Raw genomic sequence first — 27,784 nt, 5'->3', positions numbered from 1 at the left:
TGGCTCTGGCGCGAGCCCAACCTGCTATGGATGTGGCGAATCAGGCCACTTTAAGAGGGACTGCCCCAAAGTGAGGAATGCTGGAGGAGCAGGGAGGGTACTGGCTATAGGCCACGGGGAAGCAGTTGCTGACCCGACAGTGGTGACCGGTACGTTCCTCCTCGATAACTCCTATGCATGCATTCTGTTCGATAGTGGAGCGGAGCGAAGCTTCGTAAACCATAAATTTGCTCGCATGCTTAATCAACCACCGCACGCACTCAAAGAACTATTCACCGTAGAAATGGCTAATGGAAAAACTGAAAATACGAGTAGCATATACTTAGGTTGTACCCTAACTCTAGATAACCATTCATTTCCAATCGACCTCATGCCAGTCTCAATAAAAAGTTTCGACGTTATCATTGGCATGGACTAGTTAAGCCTTCATCGTGCCGACATCATGTGCTTCGAGAAAGCATTCCGTCTAAACCTTCCGTCTAACGAAACTCTTATAGTCTATGGCGACAAACCCGGTGCAAGTCTTCGCATCATATCAAGTATTCAAGCACAGAAATACCTGCGTAAGGAATACCACGCATTCCTTGCTCACGTCGTCGACACGAACCTAGAAACGAAAGAACTAAAGAACCTCCCAGTAGTGAGCGACTTCCCCGACATTTTCCCAGAAGAACTACCCGGGTTGCCTCCACAACGACAAGTCGAGTTCAGAATCGATTTGGTCCCAGGAGCTACCCCAGTAGCCAAGTCGCCCTACCGTTTAGCACCAGCCGAGATGCAAGAACTCTCTGGTCAACTTAACGAACTGCTCAGCAAGGGCTTTATAAGGCCAAGTTTCTCACCTTGGGGAGCACCGGTCTTGTTCGTTAAGAAGAAGGACGGATCCTTCCGTATGTGTATTGACATCAGAGAACTCAACAAACTGACGGTCAAGAATCGTTACCCTCTGCCTCGCATAGATGATCTATTCGACCAACTGCAAGGGGCGAGCTATTTTTCCAAAATTGATCTGAGATCCGGATATCACCAGTTACGAGTGCTAGAGGAGGATGTACCGAAGACAGCCTTCCGAACTCGTTACGAACACTACGAGTTCGTGGTGATGCCATTCGGATTGACCAATGCGCCCGCAGTCTTCATGGATCTGATGAATAGAGTATGCCGACCTTACTTAGATCAGTTCGTCATCGTTTTCATTGACGACATCCTGATCTACTCCCGAAGTAAGAAAGAGCATGGCGATCACCTACGACAAGTTCTAGGGACATTACGAAAGGAGAAACTTTATGCGAAGTTCTCGAAATGTGAATTTTGGATCCGAAGAGTCGAATTCTTAGGACACGTGGTAAGCGAAGAGGGAATCCACGTGGACCCATCCAAAATTAAGGCCATTGAGAACTGGTCAGCACCGAAGACGCCTACAGAAATTCGTCAATTTCTAGGTCTCGCTGGCTACTACCGCAGATTCATTCAGAACTTCTCACGAATAGCGAAGCCTCTTACAACCCTAACCCAGAAAGGCGTGGCCTTTGACTGGGAAGAGAAACAAGAAAGAGCGTTCCAAACGCTCAAACGAGCCTTGTGCACCGCACCAATACTATCCCTTCCCGAAGGAATAGAAGACTTCGTAGTTTATTGCGATGCATCAAACCAAGGACTCGGATGTGTTCTGATGCAGCGAGGTAAGGTCATCGCCTACGCCTCGAGACAATTGAAGACACACGAGGTTAACTACACGACCCACGATCTTGAACTAGGAGCAGTAGTGTTTGCTCTGAAGATTTGGAGACATTACTTGTATGGAACGAAGAGCACTATCTTTACCGACCACAAGAGTTTACAACACATTTTCGATCAGAAGGAGCTCAACATGAGACAACGACGGTGGGTCGAACTACTCAGTGATTACGAATGCGATATTCGTTATCATCCGGGTAAAGCCAACGTAGTAGCAGACGCCCTAAGTCGGAAGGAATATTCTGGTCGCAAAGTCAAGTCATTATCGATAACCATCCATTCACACCTGACTAAGCAAATTCAGGCGGCTCAACTTGAGGCCATGAAACCTGAAAATGTGTCAAGTGAATCCCTTAGAGGAATGGACAAGAATTTAGAAGCCAAGGGTGACGGAGCTTTATATTTCATGAACCGGATCTGGACACCGAAGCATGGTGGTTTCCGAGACTTGGTCATGACCGAGGCGCACAACACTCGGTATTCCGTCCACCCAGGTTCAGATAAGATGTATCTGGATCTTAAGAAGCTATACTGGTGGCCTAATATGAAAGCAAAGATTGCTACCTTCGTAAGTACATGCCTTATTTGCGCAAAGGTTAAGGTCGAGTACCAGAAGCCCTCTGGTTTATTGCAGCAACCAGAGATCCCGGAATGGAAGTGGGAGCGGATCACTATGGATTTCATAACCAAGTTGCCCAAGACGACGGGTGGACTTGACACCATATGGGTCATCGTTGATAGATTGACCAAGTCTGCACACTTCCTGCCTATCAAAGAAACCGACAAGATGGAGAAACTTACGAGAACATACATTAGGGAAATCGTACGGCTACATGGTGTACCTATGTCCATTATCTCCGATAGAGATAGTAGGTTCACCTCAAGATTTTGGCAATCACTACAACATTCCCTAGGAACAAGGCTGGACATGAGCACAGCCTACCATCCTCAGACCGACGGACAGAGTGAGAGGACCATCCAAACTCTGGAAGATATGTTGCGAGCCTGCGTGATTGACTTTGGGAAGACATGGGATACTCATTTACCCCTTGTCGAGTTTTCCTATAATAACAGTTATCACATGAGCATCAAGGCTGCTCCATTTGAAGCTCTCTACTGCCGTAAGTGCAGATCCCCTCTGTGCTGGGCTGAGGTGGGTGATACCCAATTAGCCAGGGGGAAAACTTCCGACAGTACTCTCACCGGTCCGGAGATCATTCGGGAAACAACTGAGAAAATCGTTCAGATCCGTGAACGATTGAAAGCCTCTAGAGACCGACAGAAGAGCTACGCTGATAAACGAAGGAAACCTTTGGAATTTCAGGTGGGAGACCGAGTCCTCCTCAAAGTCTCACCCTGGAAGGGCTTGATACGCTTCGGCAAGCGTGGAAAGCTTAATCCCAGGTACATAGGGCCTTTCGAGATTCTTGCAAGAGTCGGCCCCGTAGCTTACAAACTCGAACTACCAGACGCACTTCGTAACGTACATTCTACATTCCACGTATCTAACTTGAAAAAGTGTCTATCCGACGAGACTCTTGTAATCCCACTCGACGAGATCGAAATCAACGAGAGCCTCAACTTCGTGGAAGAACCTGTAGAGATCATGGACCGTGAGGTCAAGCAGACAAAGCAAAGCCGTATCCCTATCGTGAAGGTTCGCTGGAATGCCAAGCGAGGACCGGAATTCACTTGGGAACGTGAGGATCAGTTGAAACTGAAATACCCTCACCTTTTTTCTTAGTTATTTGAAATTTCTAACTTGCTTAAAATTTTAATTTCGGGACGAAATTCCTTCTAACGGGGGGATGATGTGACAACCCGATATTTCGAGTCAATGTAATGTAAAACCGATCAAATTTAGGTCAAAATGTAACCTTCCTAAAATCTTATTCGGACTAAATAAAGTAGTAGGAATCATATCAAGGTTTGCGTACATAAAAAGAACGTCCAAATCTGACTTCGTATGAGGAAGTTATGAATTTTTGAAGAAATTCCTTAATCACGTCATTTTAATAAATAAATAATAAAAATAATTTCGGAATTTGCCAACGGAATCTAAACGAAAGTTGTAGATCATGGTCTCACCTTCGCGTGGATATAAAGAACGTAAAAAACGGAGTTCGTATGAGGGAGATATGAATTTTTGAAGTTTATTTATAATAAATATAAATTTAATTATAAATTCCCGGTAATATCCGAAGGGGAGTCATCGGATTGGACCGAAGTACGCCCTGCGTACCTTCGTACGCCCCGCGTACTGAGATCGAGGGTCTCGGATCGTCCACGTCGCACTATCCGAAGAAATCTAACCCGTCCGACCCGTCCGAAGCTCCGACCCGTCCGACCCGCTGTCCCGTCCGACCCGCCGTCCCATCCGACCTGCGTACCCAGCAACCCGTCCCATCCGAACCGAGGCAGTCGAGGCTTCGTTCATGCATGACGTACGCGTACGCGCTGCGTACGAGCGTACGCCCCGCGTTCGGAGGCGGTTCAGCCTTCCTATAAATAGAATGCGAGGCTTTCCGAAAATGTTGCTCATTTCTCTCCTCTCTCTCACAACCTTGCCTCGTTTTCCGTGCCCGTTATAACCCGAAGCTCTGGTCTTTTTGCTCAAGTCCCGAGGGTCGATTTTACTCCCGAGATTCCCGAGAATCCCGAGAAAAAAATCCGTTTTCCGAGACGAAACTCTGCCCGGTTTTCCATCTCGCTTTCTTCAATCAATCAAGTGAGTTTCATACCCCTTAATCAACCTTTTTAAATATTCTAAATGCTTTTATATGCTTTCAAGGGGGGGAATACAAGTTAAATACTTATAGTTATTGTTTAAATCACATGTGATTGCATTAATCACATGTGATTAATAACTAGGGAAACCAGTGATTTTATCACTATCCAAACTATCTATCAAACTGTTTTACTTCAAAATGTTTTCCAAAACCATTTACTTGTCAAATTTATACTACAAATATGATTTAAACAAATGTTCCTTATACTTAATCTGTTTTAATCAAATCTACGCCTTCAGATTGTTTTATAGACTGACATCAAGTCAATCTTTCTTTAAAAATAATACTTATGTTTCAAATGTCTTATAAATACTTATTTATGCTTTTATATTATAAATTGCATGCCCATATATGTATAGACGTATAAATAATGTTTAAAGGGCTTAGGAAGGCCATCCACCCTATTTCCTTTTCCTCGATTTGGATGTGGTCTGGTGGGATTTTGGGTGACCATCCGAAGGTCGTTTCCATGTTAATTATATATCAAATATACATATATAGACATAAAAGTACTTCCATAATCATACGTACTAGACGCACCGTTAACAAGTTACCATCGGGGTAACACAGAACTATACTATTACAACTGCTAGATCAATGAGTCAGTTCATTCATGAGTCTATACTAGGAAGAGAATATATACAACTATACTATGAGAACATATACAACTATACTAGAACAAGAAACATTTCATCACATATGCAAGAATACGATAACAAATGTGATCCACTGTATCGGAGCATGCCTTAAATGTCATGGCCCGAGTTGTAGCCAGAATTCTCTTGGAGGGAGAGCGTTGAGTTTGCGTATAGATCTATACTGGATTGACTATCCTACACCTTGCTGCTAGCTACAGCCGGACCTGCAGGTCTGCGGGTGCCAAACGTCATTCCGTTATTACGACCGTTCTTTATGTCGTTGTTATCAGTCGATAGTATGGTGCAATTATCACATTATACCTTAATATAAATCCGGTTTAAGGTAGTAGTAATTAGTACAACAGTAGTTCTTATTATACAAAGCTACAGTACTACAATGATTTACCCATTACATATTTTGGTGATAATCTCACTTAAGCATTAATGTACAAACTATATTTTATCAAATGATAGTTATACTTGGGTAATTACACACTTTTACAACAGACGAGTTTACAAAACAGTTAAGCCTTGGTAGAAGGCTACTTTTATACTAGTAGAAAATATAGGATTTTCTGAGAGATTCAAACTTTTACAAACTTATACATTGAGACAGGTTCAAACGTTTTTGACAACGAACATTGACACTTAAATACTTATGAACTCACCAGCTTAATGCTGATAAACTCTTTCAAAATAACTTGTATTCTCAGGTCATCAGTAGACAGGTACCGATGCCAGCTTTTGAGATGATGGAGCGTACTCAAGACTCATCATTTTATTATTTTGATTTACGTTATATTTTTGGTGTCTAAAACTGTACAGAACACGCATGTATTAAAATTATATATTTAATGCAATGGATGATGTTGTTTGCCTATTTACATTTACTATGTTATGATTACCTTACATGACGTCCTCCGCCCCAGAACGTTTCCGCCGTTCTTGGTTTTGGGGTGTGACATGTTGCGTTTTCTTGGGGTCCGGAGCAGCAGACCTCGTTCGAGACACTTCGCCAGAGATTATGCGAAGCCCCAGTGTTAGCCCTTCTGGAAGGGATGGAAGGTTTTGTGGTATATTGTGATGCATCGATATTTGTATTGGGAGCGGTGCTTATGCAGAGGGGGATGTGATTGCATATGCATCGAGGCTGCTTAAACCTCATGAGTCGAGATATCCCACTCATGATTTGGAGTTGGGAGCGGTAGTGTTCGCTCTTAAGATCTGGCGACATTATCTGTATGGGGTTCGGTGTACGATATACACGGACCATAAGAGCTTGAAGTATTTGATGGACCAGTCCAACCTGAATATGCGCTAGAGGAGGTGGTTGGACGTGGTCAAGGATTATGATTGTGAGATCCTGTACTACCCGGGCAAGGCTAATGTTGTAGCCGATGCATTGAGCCGTAGGGCGGAGGGCGCCCCATTTCGAGATGTTTGTTTGAGATTGACAGTGATGACCCCGGTGTTGGATGCTATTCGTGGGGCCCAGGCTGAGGCTGTGAAGCCAGAAAGCCAGAAGAGAGAGCGAGTTGTTGGGTTAGTATCGGAATTGGTTACCGATAGTCGTGGGCTTATGACATTTCAGGGTTGGATTTGGGTACCGTCCGTGGGCGGCATGCGTACCATTTTGATGGAAGAGGCTCATCGATTGAAATTCTCGATCCATCCCGGGGCCACTAAGATGTATTTGGACCTGAAAAAGGATTATTGGTGGCCCTGTATGAAGAGGGATGTCGAATGGTTCGTAGAGAGGTGCTTGACATGTCGCAGGGTGAAGGCCGAGCACCAGAGTCCACATTGTAAGCTGCAGCCATTAGAGATTCCCGAATGGAAATGGGAACAGATTACCATGGATTTCATCACCAAATTGCCAAGGACCGCGAGGGGTGTCGATGCAATTTGGGTGATTGTGGACAGATTGACGAAGAGTGCTCACTTCCTGGCCATCAGTGAGAGCTCTTCCGCGGAGAAGTTGGCAGAGATGTACGTGAAATAGGTGGTATCGCGGCATGGAGTGCCGATGTCGATCGTCTCAGATCGAGATGTACGTTTCACTTCCAGATTCTGGAAGAAGTTTCATGAGTAATTGGGTACGAAACTACATTTTAGTACCGCATACCACCCACAGACTGATGGGAAGAGTGAGCGCACGATTCAGACGCTCGAGGACATGCTACAGGCATGTGTGTTGGATTTCGACGGGAGTTGGGACACGTATTTGCCCTTGGCGGAGTTTTCTTATAACAACAGCCATCATTCGAGCATTGGTATGCCGCCCTTTGAGCTGTTGTATGGGAGGAGGTGTCGAACCACTATTTGCTGGGGAGAAGTAGGGCAGCATGTGATGGGCAGCACCAAGATTGTGCTTCAGACGACAGAGCAGATCCCGTAGGTCAGACAGAGGTTGTTGACCGCTCAGAGACTTCAGAAGAGTTATGCGGACAGGAGCTGGTCCGAGCTCGAGTTTCAGTTCGGCGACTTACTGCTCCTGAAGGTCTCTCCTTAGAAAGGAGTGATCCGATTCAGGAAGAGGGGTAAGTTGGGGCCCCGATATATTGGTCCTTTCAGGGTGATCGCGAGGGTAGGCAGGGTAGCCTATCGTTTGGAGTTTCCAGCAGATTTGGGTCAGATTCATGACAATTTCCACGTGTCGCAGTTGCGGAAGTGTATAGCCGACGAGTCGGCAGTGGTGCCATTGGAAGACATTCAGGTGGATGCGAGCCTGAATTATGCTGAGAGACCGGTGGCGATCAGAGATCGGAAGATCAAGGTTTTGAGGAACAAGGAAGTGCCTCTGGTGCAGGTCCAGTGGCAGCATCGGAAAGGGTCAGAGTTGACTTGGGAACCGGAGCATGAGATGCGGGAGCAGCATCCGGAGTTGTTTGCAGAGTGAGACTTCGAGGGCGAAGTCTGATTATATTGGGGGAGAATTGTAACACCCGGATTCCCAGGTATGATGTTTTGTTCTTTTATTTTTGGGTGTTGAGGGGAGACTCGGCGAGTTGGCGTCTAGACTTGCCGAGTACGGTCGCGGATTGGTACACAAGTTCACAGGTGGACTCGGCGAGTTCATGAGTGGACTCGGCGAGTCCACGCTGTTTAATGAAACCCTAATTTCCAGGGTTTGATATCTATTTAAAGGGTCTTATGGCCGTCATTTGCAGCCACCAACCCCCAGAGAGAAACCCTAAAGAGATCTAGAGCGTTTCTGAGGAAAGAGAGGTCAATCTTGAGCTTTTTGTGGGTGCTTTTGCAAGAAGGAAGTGTTCCAAGCAAGAGGAGGCTGAAGGAGGTGCGATTTTTGTGGTTTTTAAGCTCATAGAGACTGTATTGAGGTATTATTCTCGGACCTTCTTCAGTTTGTCGTGTTGATTCTTAGTGTTAGGGTTTTCTAACCCTTTTAGAGGTTGATTAAGTGGAGTATTTGGTCCCGTCTCGAGTTTGTGTTCTGGATTTGGACCCAAAGAGGTCCAGAGACCTTAACCCTTGGAGCTTTATGAGTCATTTTGGGAGTCATGAGCTTGGAATGTCTTTTTTGGGGCTAAATCACCATTTTGGACCATTTAGATGTTATATGTGTGTCAAGGTCCGAACTTTACGTGGTTATTATGCTTGGGGAGGCCAGATCTATAATTGTATGGAACATATTTGACCTCAGAAGTTGTTTTGAGTTTATGCATGGCATGAACTCGCCGAGTCCTAAGAACAGACTCGGCGAGTAGTATGAAGGTTGCCCGTTAATCACTCAGTGAGTGGACTTGTCGAGTTGGGGGAATGACTCGGTGAGTCAGGGAGAGTCAGGGGCCTGAGTTCAAGTTGGAACTCGCTGAGTTGTTCTTGAGACTCGACGAGTTGAGTCGGGGTGGCCCCGCGATTCATGCCAGGTGGAACTCGTCGAGTCAATGGAAATACTCGACGTGCCAAGAGAGGGGCTAAGAGAGTCAGTGGACACGTGTAGACTCTTCGAGTCGCCCTAGTGCACTCGACGAGTCGGGTCAAAGTTTGACCGTTGACCTTGTTGGCTTTTAGGGTTGAGTACAGTATATTTATGAGAGTATTACTTTATGTGATTAGGCAGAGGCTAGATCACACTTCTTCCGAGTCAGATATTTACCGAGACATCGAGGTTAGACTTGTCACTATACTTTACCTAGAGTGGTACTATGCGATGACCAGAGGGTCTTATGTGTTATGTATGAGATTATGTGCTATGTGATATTTGTATGTTGCATGATGATATAGACCGGACCGGAGGGTCCGACGAGCTATGACCGGACCAGTGGGTCCAACGAGCTACGGGACTGGAGGGTCCTGTTGAGACACATCGACTGGAGGGTCACACTACAAGAAAAAAGGCCTTTTACGACGCTCATTGCGCCTCGTAAAAGGCTCAGACGACGCGCAAATGCGTGTCAAGGAAGGCCCTGTCATAAAGAGAGACGACGCGCTTTTGCGCGTCGTCTATAGACGACGCGCATTTACGACGCTCATTTACGACGCTCATTTACGACGCTCATTTACGACGCGCGTTTACGACACGCATTGCGTATCAAGGAAGGCCCTGTCATAAAGGAAGATGACACGCATTCGCGTGTCGTAACCTTACGACGCGCGTGTTAATGACACGCAATGCGTATCAAGAAAGCCCCTGTCAAGAAAGGCCATGTCATAAATGAAGATGACACACATTTTTGCGTATCGTAAATTTAAATGTTTAAAAAAAATAAATTTATATATTTATTAATTTTTAAATTAAATTTGCATTTAATTTCTCATAATAGAAATAAAATACCATATACAAAAAATACAATCCATTGCATAATATAAAATAAAATTTCATACTCAAAAAATAAAATAAATTACACAAATTGTAATGTCATACAAAGAATCATTCAAATGTTAAACAAAAATAAAACATTGCTAACATGGGTTATACATTCCTATAAAACTAACAAATAATCATACAACTCTTTTTCTTACTGGAAAGGAATGTCAAACATGATTACAAGTCTCCCTTAATCTTGATTACTCACCTGCTTAAGTAGAATGTTGTTGTTGAGAAGGTTACCTAGCAACAGAGAAAAACACAACACCTCTCCCACAATCACAACATCATTTACAGAGAAAGGTTGTCAATTACTTTCATTAAGACTTTCATTCAATCACAAAAATATTAAATAAAAGGGTGAAACAGTAACTTACTTGTGATAAGTTGATCTCCCTTAGAGCAAACACAGCTAAAGCATTGAACAAGACCCTATTTCCCTCTTCTTTTAAAGTTTCCAGAATGTTTAGAATGCTCTCCTTACTCATAATATATAATCAATAATCAGATTGAATTATATATTATGAGTAAGTAATAAAGTACATGTAACACAATAAAGTATTATTAAGGAACTTATGAGTTCAAATATTATTTTTTACACTCAGATGCCAAAATATTTTATGTTATTCTTCTACAAGTTGAGAACCAACTCAAACATGAAAGATAATAGTCCATCTGGCAGCTTTTGATGACATGGCAAATGAAATTTCTCAGAGATAGAATAATACTTGTACTATTAAAATGATGGCAACCACAACAGGTGGTCCAATAACTACAGCCAAAAACATGCCTTTAATCATGTCTAGAAAGAAAAGAAAGATTGTTTGCTGCAATCATAAATCCCATGTGTTACAAACTTATATCCAAATTTAAATTAAATAAAAAGAGAAAACTGTAAAAACAAATTATATCCAAGGTAATACACCATACAACAAAATAGCAAAGTCCATCAGTATTTTTCAAAAAAACACCGTTTTCTTAATTATTAGGACACATTAGGAAAGCTTTATACTCTTTGATTTAAGAAGCTAAGTAAACTATAAGAAATCCACAACAAAAAGAAACTATAAGAAATCCACAACAAAAAGATTTGAAACTTACCTGTCCAGTAAGAAGAGGGGTATCAGCAACAAGCTTGAAAGCAACAGGCCTTGGAGTACGCACAGGCCAAGCCTGCAAATAAAAGGTGCATCAAGTATAAAAGAGAACAAGGAAACTGATATTAAAAACAAGAACTTTGATCATTAGAATAAAAGAGAGAGAGAAAAATAGAGAGGGAAGAAATGGAATGGAATGACTCATTCCATTCCATTCCATTCTATATTCCAACCTTTACCTTGTTTTCTTATCATTATCAGTTGTATCTGCACCTCTTTCATTTCCTGCAAGATTTATGAACGAAGAATGGCATGTGATCGTGAAGATTCCTCATTTGCATCTGTTGTCCCTGTGATTGTAAATTAGTAAAAAAGTACAGAAAACATGAGAATTTAATCATTTATATATTGAAATTTGTTAAATATGAGGAATGATATAACTTACAGGCAAACGATCCCAAACAAGGTGACCATCATTTGGTTTGAGGTGATAATAAGAGCATCCAAAAGCAACAGCAGCCACACCAATGTAAAAGCATGTCCAACCACAAAGCTCACCTTGTAGACTTAGGCATTTTATACCAGGCAGAATCAGGGGCAGTATAAACCTGAGAAGTGGATGCTACTTTGTTTAATTGTAGTTATCACTATTATATAGGTCATCCATAAAAGTTAAAAGGTACACCAAAAATTCTCTTACAATTTTGGTCCCCAAAAATTCTCTTACAATTTTGGTCCTTTGAAATTTCTTGTAGAGTTCCAGTCCTTGTTCTAAGTAATTTTTGCAAAAACCTCAAATAACGATCAAATTTGCAAGAGAATTTTGTAGGACCCAAATTGAACAAAATCAGCCATACTCGAGGACCAAAAATGTAATTTTTGCAAAAATAAGTGAGAGAAAGCACCTCAATTTCCTTCACTTCAAATTCTTGGGTGTGTGACAAACAAGAGTTACCATAAGTTTCTGAGGCCAAACTTGACCCATTCAATCTGGGGAAAAAATATGCAAATTGCCAAATTACCATATTATCCCTCAAAAAGAAAAATAGGAATGATGCAAGTGCAACACTCTTACAAGTCACTATCGAGATACAATGCAAAATGATTTCCCCCACCAAGCGCTAAATATTCAGTTGAACAAAGAGTAAAATACCGATTCACCGTTAATAAATGCACAATTAACATAATAAATCCCAAATAAATATTAAAATTATAAAAGATTTTTTTATATATTATCAAGAAAATGCAGTACCTGTGGGGCGATATATAACAGGACGCCCTGGTGTATTTGTAAACACAAATGTATCATTCGATCCCTGTATAGTATTTACTCACCATAGTGAAAAAGGGTAGAAAAGTCTTTTGTCAACATATAGAGAAACGAACTTAATTAAACAATTACAAACCTGGTATCTTTTCTTTGTTGATGGTTTCAAAGGTGCCTCAACTAAACCACCAAACACTGCACCTTTACGATCTCCAACAACCTGAAAATGTTTAATCAAGTTTCAGTTAAAGGGTAAAGTTGACATTTTGCATAGTTACTGAAGACAAGACATTACCAGTAGACTTAACCCAGGGCAAAGATTGCTTCTTCTATATAAGGTTGAAAGAGATATGCCATGCCTCCATGTACTAACATATAAAAAAGATAATGATATATCAAGATTCAAGAATAATGTGAAACTGAAAATATGATGAAGATGAAATTTTACCTGTATAGTAAGACCCATTTCTTTCCTTGACTGAGAACAGGGAGTGCAACATAAAGATCAGAACGTGTATTTTCTGTCATAAGTTGTGAAGGTTCTGATATTTTTGGAAGTTTATCAGAAGGAAAATCTGAGAACAAGAGCCTCAACAAGTGCTCCAGTTCCACCAACAGGGTATTCTAAACTACAACCTGGTTTATACCATTCTGCAAACATATAAATTTGCAAATATGTGGATATATATACATGCAAAAGATTAGACATTTAGAGAACTATAAAATATGAAGGAATAGAATGGATTCTGTTTGGTTGGAATGGAATGGATGAGGACATGTGGTAATGGAATAGCCCATTCCATTCCTTCCTCAATTCCATCATACCAAAAAGTAAAACTACCTTAAAAGAAACATTTTAATGTATGATATGATTATGTACCATTTCTGCTGAAAGAACACCATCGGATTTCACTCCAGCAAGTAAGAAAGACAAAAGATCCACCCAATTTCTAATGAAAGGATCTTTGAGTCCCAATGAATCAACTATTTCTGAAAAAGGGCGTAAAAGCTTTGTGGCACCAAGAACACCTTGAGGTCCCATTTTTGCAAATGATTTTAGGAGTGGATATGCATATCTAACTCCAGCAGTAGAAACAACTCCCAAATCACCTCGAATAGATAAAGGTGGCAAAGCCATGGCAGTTGCGTATTGTACTGTGGGGTATTCCTTCTTGATTTTAGATTTCACTTGGATCCATGATCTTCCTGCATATATATACATGACCATAAATTATTATATGACTTTAAAGTTGAAAAATGATATCAACTTTAAAAAGGTTAAATGCAAGAAAACTTATTTACAGATTATATAGAAAAACTTATTTCTATCATTACTCATGATTTTGTTATTTTTCAAAACAAAATAATAACTTTCAAATCATACATCCAGACACCCCCATTAGCATTAAACCAATTCATAATCGTTTATCTACTAAAATAATTATAGTCAACATATTTATTCAAACAAGGAACCAAAAAGACCTTACCCTCGATAACAAGCCCATAGTAAAGCATAAAAATCAAGTTGTTCCATGGAGAAGATGTCACTTGTTCAAGCAACACCTACAAATATATAGATCAAATCGCAAATTAGGTGTCATATAATTCAGTTGTAAGATTGTAAATTTCCATTGTTATCCTTATTATCAAAGGTTCTTAGGATACCTTTTTGGCAACTGTTGTCGTGTCTTTTTTGCCCTTGAACAACTTATCCAACAATAAGTGGTAGAAATGCCCAAATGGTCCAAGATATGCACACCCAAAAAGCTACAAACACTCCCGCATTAATATTCTATACTGATTCTTATATATATATATATATATATATATATATATATATATATATATATATATATATATATATATATATTTGACTGGTGCTTTTTCATTTATTGCAGAGAGAATAAGTTATGTGACTTTCATATCCTGATATTTTATATGTGACACCCCGACCTTACGGATACTGTCATTTATTCTTAGTATTCTTTAATTCATTAGGAATGGTGAAAAGTTTAACAGCAGAACATGGTAACCTGCTATCTGGTAACATCAATGGTTCCTAAGTGAAAATCAAGAAAATAAGAGCAACAAATATCGCAGGTTTCTCTCCCTCCTTGAAATTGAGCACAAGTCTAAAACAAAAGAAATATGATGAAATTGAACACAGGGCCTAAATTCTTTGAGAAATTTTCAGAATTCAATGAAGAACCATACATGTTCAACAGAAAAATCATAAATCAAAACCTATATATTATCAAAAAATCGGATCTGATGAGAAGAGGAAAAAGGAAGAAGCGTACCTGATGAGAAGGGGAAGGAGACTTCAAAAAATTGGAACAGATGAGAAGAGGATCGTCGACGATTGGTTGTTGCGGGAGAAGAAAATTGGCGTTGAAGTAGGAGAAGAAACGATGGAGTCGCTGATTTCTTCCTTTGGTAGGGCAAGGGTATAATTGGAAACCTTTCTCCCTTTCTTCCTCCTTTCTCAGTCAGTCTATTTTTTCCATCTTACCCGATTAGATTAAGCTTTCCGAGTCAGATACACAAATTTAGTTCATCAAACGTCTTTATCTGACCGGGTCATCAAAAAAAGTCGTTGATGTCTGAGATTCGATACCTTGAACCAAGAAATCCCTAAATCTCTATGAGATAGGAGCGCCGACACCTCGATCGATTTTGTTGAGAAGCATCGAGCATAACACTAAATCTTTTGGGAGTCGCAGTCGCATGCCAGGAGAAGTGAATGTGATGTTGCAGTGGTCTGTTAGAGATAGACAGAAAGGAGGGACATGGATGGAGGAAAAGGGTGGCCTGGTGGTTCTAGGGTTTTTATACAAATGGTGGTGTTAGTAACCAACGATGGTGATTGACCATGGAGTTTTGAGACCTTGACTTTAATGGAGCTATTGTTTTACTTGATATGGAAATCACTCTAAATTTGTAGTTGTAATATAGCTCTTCTATTGATTGAGAGGCTAAGAAAGTACTTGAGGAACTGAAGATCGAGGGAAGTAGATGAAGGGTTTTTGAACTGAAACCGTAGTTCCAACAATAGTCATGGTTCCAAAAATTGTACCCCTTTGATCAATTTCATGGCCTGGTGACCAAAAAACCTTCGATTTCACTAAGAACCGGAACCCTAGTTCCAACAATAGTCGATTTTTGGTATTTGATTGAGAGAGAGAGAGAAGAACGATTGAAAGAAGGTAGAGGAGAGCTTGGCGGGTTTTTAATTTTTTCAGAATTTCATTTCCCCTTTTCCCCCACTATTAAAGGATGGAACGCGCGTTCCATTAAAAAATATAAAGCGACATCCTTAGACGACGCACATTTTATTATAGGTGCCCTCCGTGTTTTTTTTAGACACTAATTTAAGGGCGCGCAATAATGCGTGTCTTCTATCCCAAAATTTTTTGAAGAGATGACATTTTTCTAATGTCACTCTCCTTTGCGTAACATAGATCAATGAGCGTCGTATTTTGCGCGTCGTAAAAGGCCTTTTTTCTTGTAGTGTCGTATTATAGCCTCGAGTGGCGTATGTGCTGTATGTGGTATTTTGGGGAACTCACTAAGCATTTATGCTTGCAGTTGTTGTGTTATGTGTTTCAGGTACTAGTGATGAGCGCGGGAAGGCGCCGACATGATTCGTACACACACGCATTGGAGTTTTTGTAGAGATTCTGGGGAGATGTTTTGTGACAATAACATTTGATACAATGTGTTTGATATTATTTTATGAATGGATGAATGTTTTAAAAATGAAAAATTATTTTTAAAATTTACGTTGTTACAAAATGACTCTTATGACAATACATGAATATACAAGGAGAAAACCAAGGCGTTACATGACAAGTCCATCACCAAAAAACATTTTAAGCTGGTACATAGAGTCTTACTTTACCATTACTATTTAAAGTTATTTCCCGGAAATTTGAGGTCAAGATGGATAGGTCCATTTGTTGTGCTAATAGTCTTTGAGCACGGAGCGGTTGGGATCCAAAGTGATGAAACGGGGAAAATCTTCAAAGTCAATGGGCATCGTTTGAAACCTTTCTACGAAGGTTTTAATGCAAATATATTAGATGTCATCCAATTGGATGCCCCGGTATACTGAAATCGAGAGGGAAGGACGTCTCGCCAATGTCGTTAAAAAAGGGAATTTTTGGAAAACATTGTGTTTTCATCTTTTCTAATTCCGAATAAATGTTTTAACTAAAATCTTTTTGCATTTCACATTTCTTCTTCCTTTTCGTAGTGAAAGAGTGCTGAATTTTGAGGCCCCGATGTTCGTTTCGGTCAAGCACGAAGGTTTGGGATTTTTCATGGGTTCACAAATGGTCCGCGTGTATTCTCAGTTTCGTCCGCGTGAGCCACAAATGGTCCGTGTGTACCCGTCCAGGAGGTCCACATCATCTTTGCAATTAGAGAACATTAAAAAACTACTCACGCGGTCCGCATGTACTCGAAGTCCCATCCACGTGGCCCAAAACGGTCCACACGGTTGAAATCCCCGAAGTACTCATGCATGGAGTACCTCATAGTTCTTTTCTTTCCGAAGAAATCCCCGAAGTACCACTCGAACAGTACGTCAAGTTCAATCCAAAGATCCATACGGTTGATCTATCGCTGAAGAATGTATACATAAGGGTGATATATAATCAAGTTTCTACAGGTTTAGAATTGATGATTCCACTTTAACTTCTTTTTCCTCGATGGGATATGAGCTTAAAGAAGAATCAGTTATTCGACTACCTTTTCAATCTTAATTATATACGACTCGTATACACGAAATGGTGATCGTTGAACCATGTATGAATCCTAAATATGAACTTCCGGATGGAGACTGCCCAAGACTACGAGTAATTGCATCGTCATGTGAACAAACTTAGAACCCAGTACGACTCCCGTAAACAGATTGCTCTATAGTCTAAACAACTACGGAGATACAAGAACAACCCTGACAACTTAGCGAACTGCACAGAAATAGAATTGGAAGAACAGGCTTCTCATCCAAGAGAACTCCGGTCATATTCTTCCAAAGATCGACGAATTGCATCGTATGTACCTCGGCTATCGAGGACTCTGTCAAGATTTTCCAGTAGAAATCGTTATCTCTGCCTCGCATAGATGAATTGGTTTAGCAAACGCAAGGAAAGAATTACTTTTAGAAATGGATCTGAGATCCGAATCTCAACAGTTCGAGTGTTAGGGAAGGATGTCTGAAAGACTACATTCCGAACTCGATGCGGGCACTTCGAGTCCGTAGTGATACCCTTCGGATAGGACCAATACGCCCATAGTATTCATGAGCTAAATGGGTAGGGTGCGTCTTTCTTACTTGGATCAGTTCGTCATTTCTCCATGTAATGACTTACTTATGTACCCTCATAGTAAGAAGGAACCCATGGAAACATTACCTTCGGAGGAACTTACGCGAAGTTCTCTAAGCACGAATTTTGAAATTGAAGAGTCAGATTTCCTATGACACACTATTAGTAATGTGGGAAATTTTTAGTACTCTTTCAATTTGTTAGAACCGTTGAGAATTTGTCGACACCAGAGACGCCGACAGACATTCGCCAAATTCTAGGTCTTAAAGACCTATTGTATTAGTTCATCCAGAACGCCTCGCAAATCACAGAAACCCGTACGACTTTGACCCAGTAAGGGGTGGCCCTTGACGGGGAAGATAAGCAAGAGAAAGAACCTTTGGAATTCCAAGTGAGAGACCATGTTCTTTAGGAAGTCTCACTCTCGGAATGGCTTAATACGCTTCGTAAAGCGTGGAAAGCTAAATCCAATATAGTTAGGACCTCCGAGATTCTTACCAGAATCGGTCTTGTACCTCGCAAACTAGACCTACTCTGCGAACTCTGTAATGTACATTTTACCCTTCACATCTTGATCTTGAAACCATACCTTTCCGTTAGGACCCTTGTAAGTTTGACCCGACGAGATTGAGATTAACGAGATCCTCGCCTTTGTATTAGAACCGTAGTGACCCTCGACTGAGAGGTCAAGCGGACGAAGCAACGCCATCGCCCGTTAGTGAATGTTCGTTGGGATACCAACCGAGGACCCGATTTCACTTAGTAGCCACTACTAGAAAAACAACCTTTTACGACGCTCAATTTATGATACACATTGATTTACGATACGCAAAGGTGTGTGACCTGAAAATAATGTTATCTCTTAATAAATTTTAAGGATCTAGAATGGGCATTTTTGTGTGCCCTTAAATTAGTGTCTAAAAAACACGGAGGGTGCCTATAATAAAATGTGTGTCGTCTGAGAGTGTCGCTTTATAAATTTTAATGGAAACGCGTATTCCATCCTTTAATTGCAAGGGGGGAATGAAATCCTAAAAAATTAAAAACCCCGCCTTCCTTTTTTTTCTCCTTTCCCTCTTGCCCTAATTATCGACGCTCTTCCTTTCCCCTCCCGACATTGACTGCCGCCTGCTTCTTCCCTCGCACTTCAACCATCGTTGCCCTAATTTGAGATTTTTAGTAGTTAGGTTTTTTTGTTATGTAGTATTGTGAGTGTATATATTTATATGTTCTGCATTTTTTCTAGGTATGTAAAAGAACGGGTCATCAAGTAGGGTTTCAAGGACCTACTTACATCAATTGCCCGATGAAACCATGTTTCCTCTGCAAATTGCCTGGTATTTTTCTCATTCAACTTGAATTACATGTCATTCAATTATAATAAGTAAGATGTATCTCTCAATTGAGCAAGCGATTAGTAGATGATTCTGATGATTTTGATTTCCTGTGATTCTGAAGGTCACACAACGATTAATTGTCCCCACCGGGTAGCTATGGAGTTTGGGGTTATTACAGCTTCTCGCAAACGCACAAACAACTCTTTGGATTATGTATTTGAATGCCAAGTTCGCCATAGAGTTCATTTTGTAAGCTTTTTGGCTTCGTTTCATCTTATAATCATTCTATTTAATCAAAACCAGTAATTGTGGTTCCCCTTTCTCATTGTGTTCATGTTCGCTAAATTCTTGACAATAGATAAAATCAGATTTTGTGATCCCAGATGAAGTGAATTGTGAAATAATCAGATACCATAGCAAATGTGTTACATGCTTGGAGTTCCATCCAACCAATAACAACATTCTCTTATCAGGTGACAAGTTTAGTGATAAGATTTTCTATAGCTGTCAATTGGATTTATCTTAGGGCATTCCCGGTAGTTGACGACTGTCAAGTAAACATTAGGGCAGGCCATCTCTAACTACTAAAAATCTCAAATTTCTTTCATCTAAGCAAGCACTATTTGACTTAGCTGCTTTTCGTCAATTTTATCAGGTTTATAGATGAATTTATTTTGAAAATCCATGGTTTTTGTTTGGCGTTTCTTATGCTGGAGCTCTTAGTGAATGGTTTTGTTCGAAGTTCCCTCATCTCACATGTGGGAGTCTTGCAAGTTCTGCTGCATGGTTTAGGTTTGTCATCAGGTCTTGCAGAGGATAAAGGGTTTTTTTTTCTTCCGATTAGCTTAGATATGGTTCGGGGGATTAATTTATCCGTTTAGAAGGTTAATTATGTTCATTCTTCAGCTATTCCTTCGTATAGATACTACAGGACGTCTCTCTCAAGGTCTAGATCAAGCTCAAGGAATCGGTAGTGTACCTATTCCTCTTGCAAATCTCCTTGGAATGTACCAAATTAAGGTAGATTTTAGATTATATAAAAGAGTTCCTTTTTTTTATTGGTATCACTTCTTTGTGAACATAATTTTCTTTGCAGTATGAGCTTGAGAATTTGTCCTTCATGTACATAAATCCGCAAGAGTATGCTAAAGTCAAGAGACGAGTTGCAGAACTCTGTAAAGAACAGAAGAAAGAAATCGAAGAAGTACTTTCCTACAATAAAATCGAATCATTGTCATATGTGAAATTAAATTTGTTAAAGTCTATTATTATTACATCTATTTCTTGGCTGATTGTTATCTTTCTCTGTTAGGCAAATTAAATTTTGATTAAGAAGATTGAAGATGATCAGTTCTTAGACCTTATGACTATGAAAACTAAAGTGCGTTCTGTCTATAAGGAACCTTACAGGTACGGTGATGGATCAACCTCTTTTAAAGTTGCATCTACATCTAGTTTTATTCTCCTGACATGCTTTTTGTATTTGGTTTAACAGCTGAGGATCATAATCAAACCCAAGCCTTGTGTTGGTGTAGGGCCTTTATGTAATGCACAACAGATGATAAAGTTTACATTTTCCAAATACTTGGTGCACAACTTTTAGAAGAACATTATTACTTATAAATGCTATTCGTTGCAGATTTGCTATCATGTCCTTGGGTTGGTACATGGGATCTGGACCCCCATACCTCGAGCTGTGTGTATCTTGACCTTTTTGCCCTTGATTCTACTTGGTTTTTAGCTCCTTGTCTAATTCATTTACACCTTTTTTCACAGATGAAAGACTATATTGGTTTTCATTTACACCTTGTGGATCAGTTATTCTTTCAGGTACCACATCATTCTGTATGTTTTTTAGTTAGAAAATTACATATTATTCGTGTTTATATTGTATTTTCTCTTTAGGAATAATACAGAAAAACACTTGTACTTTCAACATTTTATTGATTTAACACTTCACTCTTTTCAGTACTGATTAAACCATTATACTTTTTGACCACATAAAAAAACACCATTTTCTTGTTACTTGGTTTTCATATAACCAAGTGATTAAGGATCAGGATTGGGTAAGTACCTCTATATATGTTGAAATCAAAATAAAACTTTTTGTTTTGTCTAGTTCAACGGAATGGACTCAATGGACATTCCAGAAAACCCTAATTCCTTATTTTTCTCTATATGTATGAGTGATGAGTATGATCTGTTAACTTTTGATAAACTCGGACAGCATGTTAGGCGTGCAGCTGTTTTGGCTTTGAGTATAGCTTGCCACAACAAGCCAAATCTCATCAAGGGCCTTCTTCCAGAACTCTTGCCACTTCTTTATGATCAGACAGTTATTAAGGTAAGTAATGTATCGTATATACCCTTGTAGTTAGTTATCAATGAAATTAAATATGTAGTGATTAAATTGATGAATATATTGACAGAAAGAACTGATACGAATGGTGGATGTTGGACCTTTTAAGCATACAGTTGATGATGGTCTTGATTTGAGGAAAGCAACTTTTGAAAGTGTAGATACATTGCTTGATAATTGTCCTGACTAGTTGAACCCTTCTTCTTTCATTGTCCCTTACCTTAAATCTGGTCATGATGGTAAGTAACCTCTCATAAATACCGTCTTTAAAAATAATTTTGTTCCATCCAAAAAAGTGAAATCTCTACATCCTCATCTTATTATTGAAAAAGACGTAAATGCCCTTCCCATCAAAACTAGCCCTAGAAAGCTTGTCCAGTAACCTCAGACTACATTTGTTATATGGCTTCTTTTGATGACGAGGGCATTTACGTCTCTTACACTAAAAGGTATCCATGCCCCAACTTGTTTTTTCGGAACATAAATTTTATTGGTCCTGGTCTGTCCTTTAATTTGGTCAACTATTCTGACACATTTTGTAATTTGGTCGACTGTTCTTAAATCATATCTTCAATAATATATAAATAATTATTTGTTCATTCCAGATCATTACGATGTGAAGATGCCTTGCCATCTTATCCTCTCCATACTTGCTAACAAGTGTACTTAGGTTGTCTTAGCAGGTTGTTATTCATGTGTTTTTTTTATTGGAAGTTTAGCTAACAACTATTAATGAATGGCAGTTACTTATACGGATTTTTCAACATTTATTACACATTTCTAGATTCATTGGTGGATCCTCTCCAGAAACAGTCAACTTCAAGCCCAAACAAGATGTTGTAAAACAAGAAGTTGACCGCAATGAAGACATGATTCAAAGTGCCCTTAGAGCTGTTGCATCTTTGAATCGTATAAGGTGTGTTTTATTCTTTTTTATTTATTTAGAAAATTATATTTTCAAAATACCTAACCAGTTATAGGTTTGTTTATTTATTTATTTGGACAATGTATTTTTTTCAAAGTATAATGGTGTAATAGCAAAAATGTAAGTGTAATTCTAACCAGTATGTTTTTTTTGTTTTTGTTTTTGTTTTTTTTTGTAGTGGAGGAGATTGTAGCCAAAGATCCATCTTTTAATCAACGAAATGTTCAAAACATTTTTCACTGTTGCCAGGTCAGTTGTATAACTTATGTTGAACTCGTATAATAAGTGGAATGAATGATTGTGTCACAATAATATCCTGACTTCTGTTTTATTACATACAGTGATGAGCATCATGAAACTGTTATCACGGCAATGGAAACAATCATGGCTGTTCTTTTGGAAGAAAGTGAGGAAATTGGGGAGGATCTTTTATCCATTATTCTATCTACTTTAGGCCGTGATAAGAAAGTACTATTCTGAGTGGTAAATTTTTGAACTTGATTATAGGATATAACTTCAGCTGCAAGGACACTTTTCATGAATGTTATAAAGCAAAGTGCTTGAATACTTGAACCTGGAATTAAGAAGTTTATTTTATCATCAATTTCAGGAGATAACAATTTTTCGAATCCTCAAATTGATTACCATGAAGTTATCTATGATATTTACCGTTGTGCCCCTCAGGCCTTATCAAAAATTGTCCCAAACCTCAAAAGAGAGCTACTGGTAATCAGTAGTCACATAATTTTTGTATATTTTTAGTAAAATTATATTTATTTGGTTCATTTTTGCAAGTAAAGGTAAAGCTAAATTTTGGTATTTATATTTTATAGATAGATAAAATAGACCGTCGTTTAAAGGCAGTCAAAGTGGTGGGAGATCTTTTTTCTTTCAAGGGATCTTCCATCCCTCAAACATTTCATCCATTCTTTTTGGAGTTTTTGATGAAATTTAATTATAAAGTTGTTGAAGTTCGGATGTCAGTTGTTGAATATGCCAAGCTATGTTTGTTATATGATCCTTTAAGAACAGAAGCTCCTCAATTACTTGGTAAGTCTTCATGTTATTTAATATCTCATAGGGCTAAATGAAAGAAAAAACTAAGTAATTTGATAATTATTACATTGCTATGTTTCACATTTAACCCTGTTTTCTAATATTGTTTTGGTTGAACATGTTAGCTTCCCTAAGTGATAAGTTGTCAGTAGGGGTGAGTGTAAGCAATCAATATAATATATACCACCTAAATTTCTTTGTTTCCTGATTACAGATGAACATGATCAAAGTTTCAAACATTATGGAAATTGATCCAAAACCATTTGATCCAAAGACATTTGTTGAAGAGGGTGCATTTGTTGTTGATGAATCTGGACACAACAAACAGATTCGTTTGGAGAACAATATTGTTCGCTACAGGGCTGTAAGAAATCTTGATGGAACAAAATTTGTAAGTTTATATTGGATTGGAGTTCCAAGCAATCTGTTTTGAACTTTTAATGAAATTTTTATCATGTTTATGGTCTTCTTTTTTTCTTATGAATATCTCTTTTTTGCAGTATGAAAGCAATGCACAGTTTATTAGATGGTCAGATGGCAGCTTACAGTTACAGATTAGGAATGAAGTTCTTGACATTTCTGTGCAATATGCTCAGCATGATCAAGCTCATCTTTTTCTTCGACATGAAAAGGTATGCATATATATATATATATATATATATATATATATATATATATATATATAATCAATCTTTCTTCATGAAGTTCTTAACTATAGATCTCCCATTGTGAAAAAGACATGAATGCCCCCATCCTCATCAATGGTAACTTTTCTGTCTTGAGCTGTTTATATACTATTGGTTCCCTTCAATTACTCATCTCCATTATGGAATTCAAGTTGTGCATAATATCTATTAGTTATGTGCCAGGGCAGCCTTCCAGGTCTGTTGGTATGTTTTATGCTGATTAATTGTCACTCTCTAGATATGTATATGTATAGAAAGGAGTTTTTTTTTAACATGAACAAGGATAAAAGTGTAATGGTTTGGTTGGTTTTCTTTTCTGATTTGAACTGCCAGACACTCCTTCAAATTCAAAAGGAAGATGGCACAGGTAAGGAGTATCCTTTGGGAGCTGCCCTTGAGGCCATCAAAAATACCTTGATTCAAGGAAATACAAAACTCTTATTGGTAGATCATTTTGATTCCACTCTCATACATACATACCATGTGTATTATTAACTAGTTGATATTGATATTGTACAACTGACATGATTATTGTGTAGGATTTTTGTGTTGTTCTTCATCAAGAATTGGGATTCATATTGAAGCTAATAGACATGATCATTGGTTGGATACATGAAGGGTTTCAGAGCTTCTTATGACAGCTTAATGATGAGTTACTTAAAAAAGAAGGTGCCCTTTATAGCAATGTAGTATTAGGTAATATAGTTAGGGAAAACCTCTTAATAACAATGTACAATCAGATCCCTTTAATATCAATGTATTACAATGTATTGTATTTTTTGTATATGGTATTTTATTTTTTGTTTATGGTATTTTATTTTCTATTATGAGACATGAAATGCAAATTTAAATTGAAAATCAGTAAATCTATAAATAATTTTTTTTAAAAAAAATAAAAATTACGATACGCAAAAATGTGTGTCGTCTTCATTTATGACATGACCTTTCTTGACAAGGGCTTCCTTGATACGCATTGCGTGTCATAAACACACGCGTCATAAGGTTACGACACACAAATGCGTGTCTTCTTCCTTTATGACAGGGCCTTCCTTGATACGCATTGCGTGTCATAACCGCGCGTCGTAAATGTGAGTCATCTATAGACGACGCGCAAAAGCGCATCGTCTCTCTTTATGACAGGGCCTTCCTTGACGCGCATTTGCGCGTCGTCTGAGCGTTTTACGATGCGCAATGAGCGTCGTAAAAGGCTGTTTTTCTAGTAGTGAGCACAAGAACCAATCGATTAGGAATTTTTCACCTCATGACTCGATCATTCATACCTACTTCCTTACCTAAATTCTAATTTCATGACGAAATTCCCTTTTACAGGGGGATAATATGACAAACCAAAATTTCCATTCTGTACAAACCATATAAAGTCAGTTGAAGATTAGACCAGTTACAATGAATTTCCAGATTGGGTATAAGTTTGAGTATTTCAGGATTTACACTTAAGGAGATATCAGGAGAGTGGATGCACTAGGGTTTTGTGCACCACTGTTATTCAAAAACTCTATGATATTAGAGTTCATTGGATGAATAAAAATATTTTCTGCCAAAATCCTAGGACTATATATAGGATTCTGAACCATATTTATTCATTAGTTACATTTCCAACTAGAGAAAAGCCGAATTCTCTCTCAAGGATCTTCGGACTTTCGTTCCAGAAAGTGAGTACTTCTATCTAGTGTTGTTTTAAAGCATCTTATATGCTTAATACACTAGAAATCATAGGAAAACACTAAGATCTGAGAGTTTACCGCCCAAAACACCTTGGGGAGTAAACTCTTTTATAAGGGTCAAAAGATGCACTAGTCCCTTCCTTGAGCAATGAAACTAGTTTAGACATGTACACTAATGTGTTTAGGACTAGCAAAAACCAAAAGAACACCAAGAGTAAGGTGTTCACGGCCCAAGAAGTTGTAGGGCCATGAACTCCAAACAATAGTGCCAAATGGTGCTATAAACTCTTCTAAAGCCTTGTACAATAGCCTAGTTTAGTTCCTAGTTAAATTAGGGACTTGAAAACACTAAAAACACCCTCCCAAGGGAGATTACGGCCGTAATCTCCAAGGGATATGGTCCCAGGGCCGTAAACTCCTAAAAGGAGTTATATGATGCCCTAAACTCTTCCATAGACCAAGCCATTAAGTAGAAATGCTTCTTAGGGTCTTGTAGAGCATCAAACACAAAATGGTCACATACGTATGAGCTTATGGCCGTAAAGTCACGAGTTTACGACTGTAAACTCAGTTAGTAGTGTCGTTAGGGCCGTGAACTTCATGATGGAGTTTTCCTTGTGCCCTACACACAATAGCTTTCCCTACAAACACTTAGATGCAATCCTAGCGGCTAATAACACTTGATAAAGGTGTTTAGCATGTCCTAGGGTGTCTTGAATTACTTATTAGTTGTTTGTAGACTAATTTGATATATATGTGATATTATATGTTAACTAGGATCATAGAGTGTGTTCAAGACTTCACTTGACACCTAGCCATCCTACCTCTTTAGTTCATCCGTACCACTCACAACAGGTGAGTTCATACCCCTTAATCAATGTTTTAAATGTTTTTAAATACTTTATGGGGGGATACAAGTAGAATCATGCTACTTATTATATCAATCACTTGTGATTAATAAGCAGGATTCAAATGATGGGCTATTCATTAGCCGTTTTACCAAACAGTTTCCTTCAAATGTTTTTCATAAACACTTTATATGTTTAAAACTCCTTATTGAACTGTACATTTTACTTTGTATGTTTCATTTCAAACTCATTTACTATTGTGTTTCAAACAAATGTTTCTTTATACTAAACTGTTTTATCAAACCCATTCTTCCAACACGTTTTATAGATTGACATCAAGTCAATCTTTTCTTAGATAATAATTATGTTCAAAGGTTTTACAAAACTTATTTTATGCTTTTATATTATCAATTGCATGCCTATATATGTATAGTTATATAAGAAATGTTTAAAAGACTTAGGAAGGCTATCCACCCTATTTCCTTTTCGCGCTTGAGATGTGGTCTGGTGGGACATCGGGTATCCGTCCGAAGGTTGTTTAAATATTAGTTATATATCATATGTACATATATAGTCATAAAGGTCCTTCCGGTTCATCCAATTCCCTTGGGTAGCAAGGGTATACATTCCCATGTTCATACGTACCAGTTAAATTACTAGTAAGCTATCGTATGGGTAGTTTAGGAAGATACTAGAACTATTACGAGAATGCGATATCATACAATGAGTCAGTTCATTCATGAGTCAATACTTGCTAGATAGAGAGAACATACATTACAGCTAGTACACACAGTACCTTACTATACATGCTAGATAGAGAGAGAACACACATTACAGCTGGCACACGTAGAACATTACAGTACATTACTATACATGCTAGATAGAGAGAGAACACACATTACAACTAGCACACGTAGAACATTATAGTACTTTACTATACAAGCTAGACAGAGGAAGAACACAAAATACAGCTAGCACATACATTACATTCGTTAGGTGAGCCATTAAACGGGTCATGGCACTACCTGCCATGACCGTTTTTGTGTCCAAAATCTCCTTAATTGGGTGGCATATGAGTTTGCGTATAGATCTATACTGGATTGACTATCCTACACCTTGTTGCTCGCTACAGTGGGACTTGCAAGTCTACGGGTGCCAAATGTCATTTTTTACGGTGTCTTACATCGTCGTTTTACTATAGT

General features: G+C 38.8%; 1 protein-coding gene and 2 long non-coding RNA genes across 3 annotated transcripts; all 3 read right to left on the bottom strand.

Moving 5' to 3' along the window:
- Positions 1 to 10,731: 10,731 nt before the first annotated feature.
- On the bottom strand, positions 10,732 to 11,765 carry LOC145058244 (uncharacterized). The gene is made up of 4 exons (XR_013686284.1): positions 11,538 to 11,765; positions 11,332 to 11,442; positions 11,097 to 11,168; positions 10,732 to 10,822 (listed from the first exon to the last, which is right to left on the bottom strand). It is a non-coding gene; the product is annotated as an uncharacterized LOC145058244 (long non-coding RNA).
- A 540-nt stretch (positions 11,766 to 12,305) lies between these two features.
- Positions 12,306 to 12,924, bottom strand: LOC145058269 (uncharacterized). The gene is made up of 4 exons (XM_079006199.1): positions 12,808 to 12,924; positions 12,655 to 12,727; positions 12,499 to 12,579; positions 12,306 to 12,408 (listed from the first exon to the last, which is right to left on the bottom strand). Exons 1-4 carry the CDS (start codon positions 12,885 to 12,887, stop codon positions 12,328 to 12,330), a joined length of 315 nt encoding a protein of 104 aa, XP_078862325.1. The 5' UTR covers positions 12,888 to 12,924; the 3' UTR covers positions 12,306 to 12,327.
- A 570-nt stretch (positions 12,925 to 13,494) lies between these two features.
- On the bottom strand, positions 13,495 to 14,144 carry LOC145058270 (uncharacterized). Its single transcript, XR_013686303.1, has 3 exons — positions 14,025 to 14,144; positions 13,847 to 13,922; positions 13,495 to 13,565 (listed from the first exon to the last, which is right to left on the bottom strand). It is a non-coding gene; the product is annotated as an uncharacterized LOC145058270 (long non-coding RNA).
- Positions 14,145 to 27,784: the final 13,640 nt, after the last annotated feature.

Source organism: Lactuca serriola, chromosome 6, assembly GCF_051521515.1.
Source record: "Lactuca serriola cultivar US96UC23 chromosome 6, Lser_US96UC23_V15, whole genome shotgun sequence".
Lineage (NCBI taxonomy): Eukaryota > Viridiplantae > Streptophyta > Magnoliopsida > Asterales > Asteraceae > Lactuca > Lactuca serriola.
The sequence above is the reverse complement of the archived record's forward strand: the minus strand, read 5'-3'. Positions and strand labels throughout refer to the sequence as shown.

What these genes read in the sequence shown, in the direction of transcription:
- LOC145058269 (XM_079006199.1), bottom strand. Translation starts at nt 12,887, where the DNA reads ATGACAGAAAATACACGTTCTGATCTTTATGTTGCACTCCCTGTTCTC. An exon ending in GCCCTGGGTTAAGTCTACTG is followed by an intron (nt 12,580 to 12,654) that starts GTAATGTCTTGT and finishes AAACATTTTCAG; the next exon opens with GTTGTTGGAGATCGTAAAGG. An exon ending in CAACAAAGAAAAGATACCAG is followed by an intron (nt 12,409 to 12,498) that starts GTTTGTAATTGT and finishes AATACTATACAG; the next exon opens with GGATCGAATGATACATTTGT.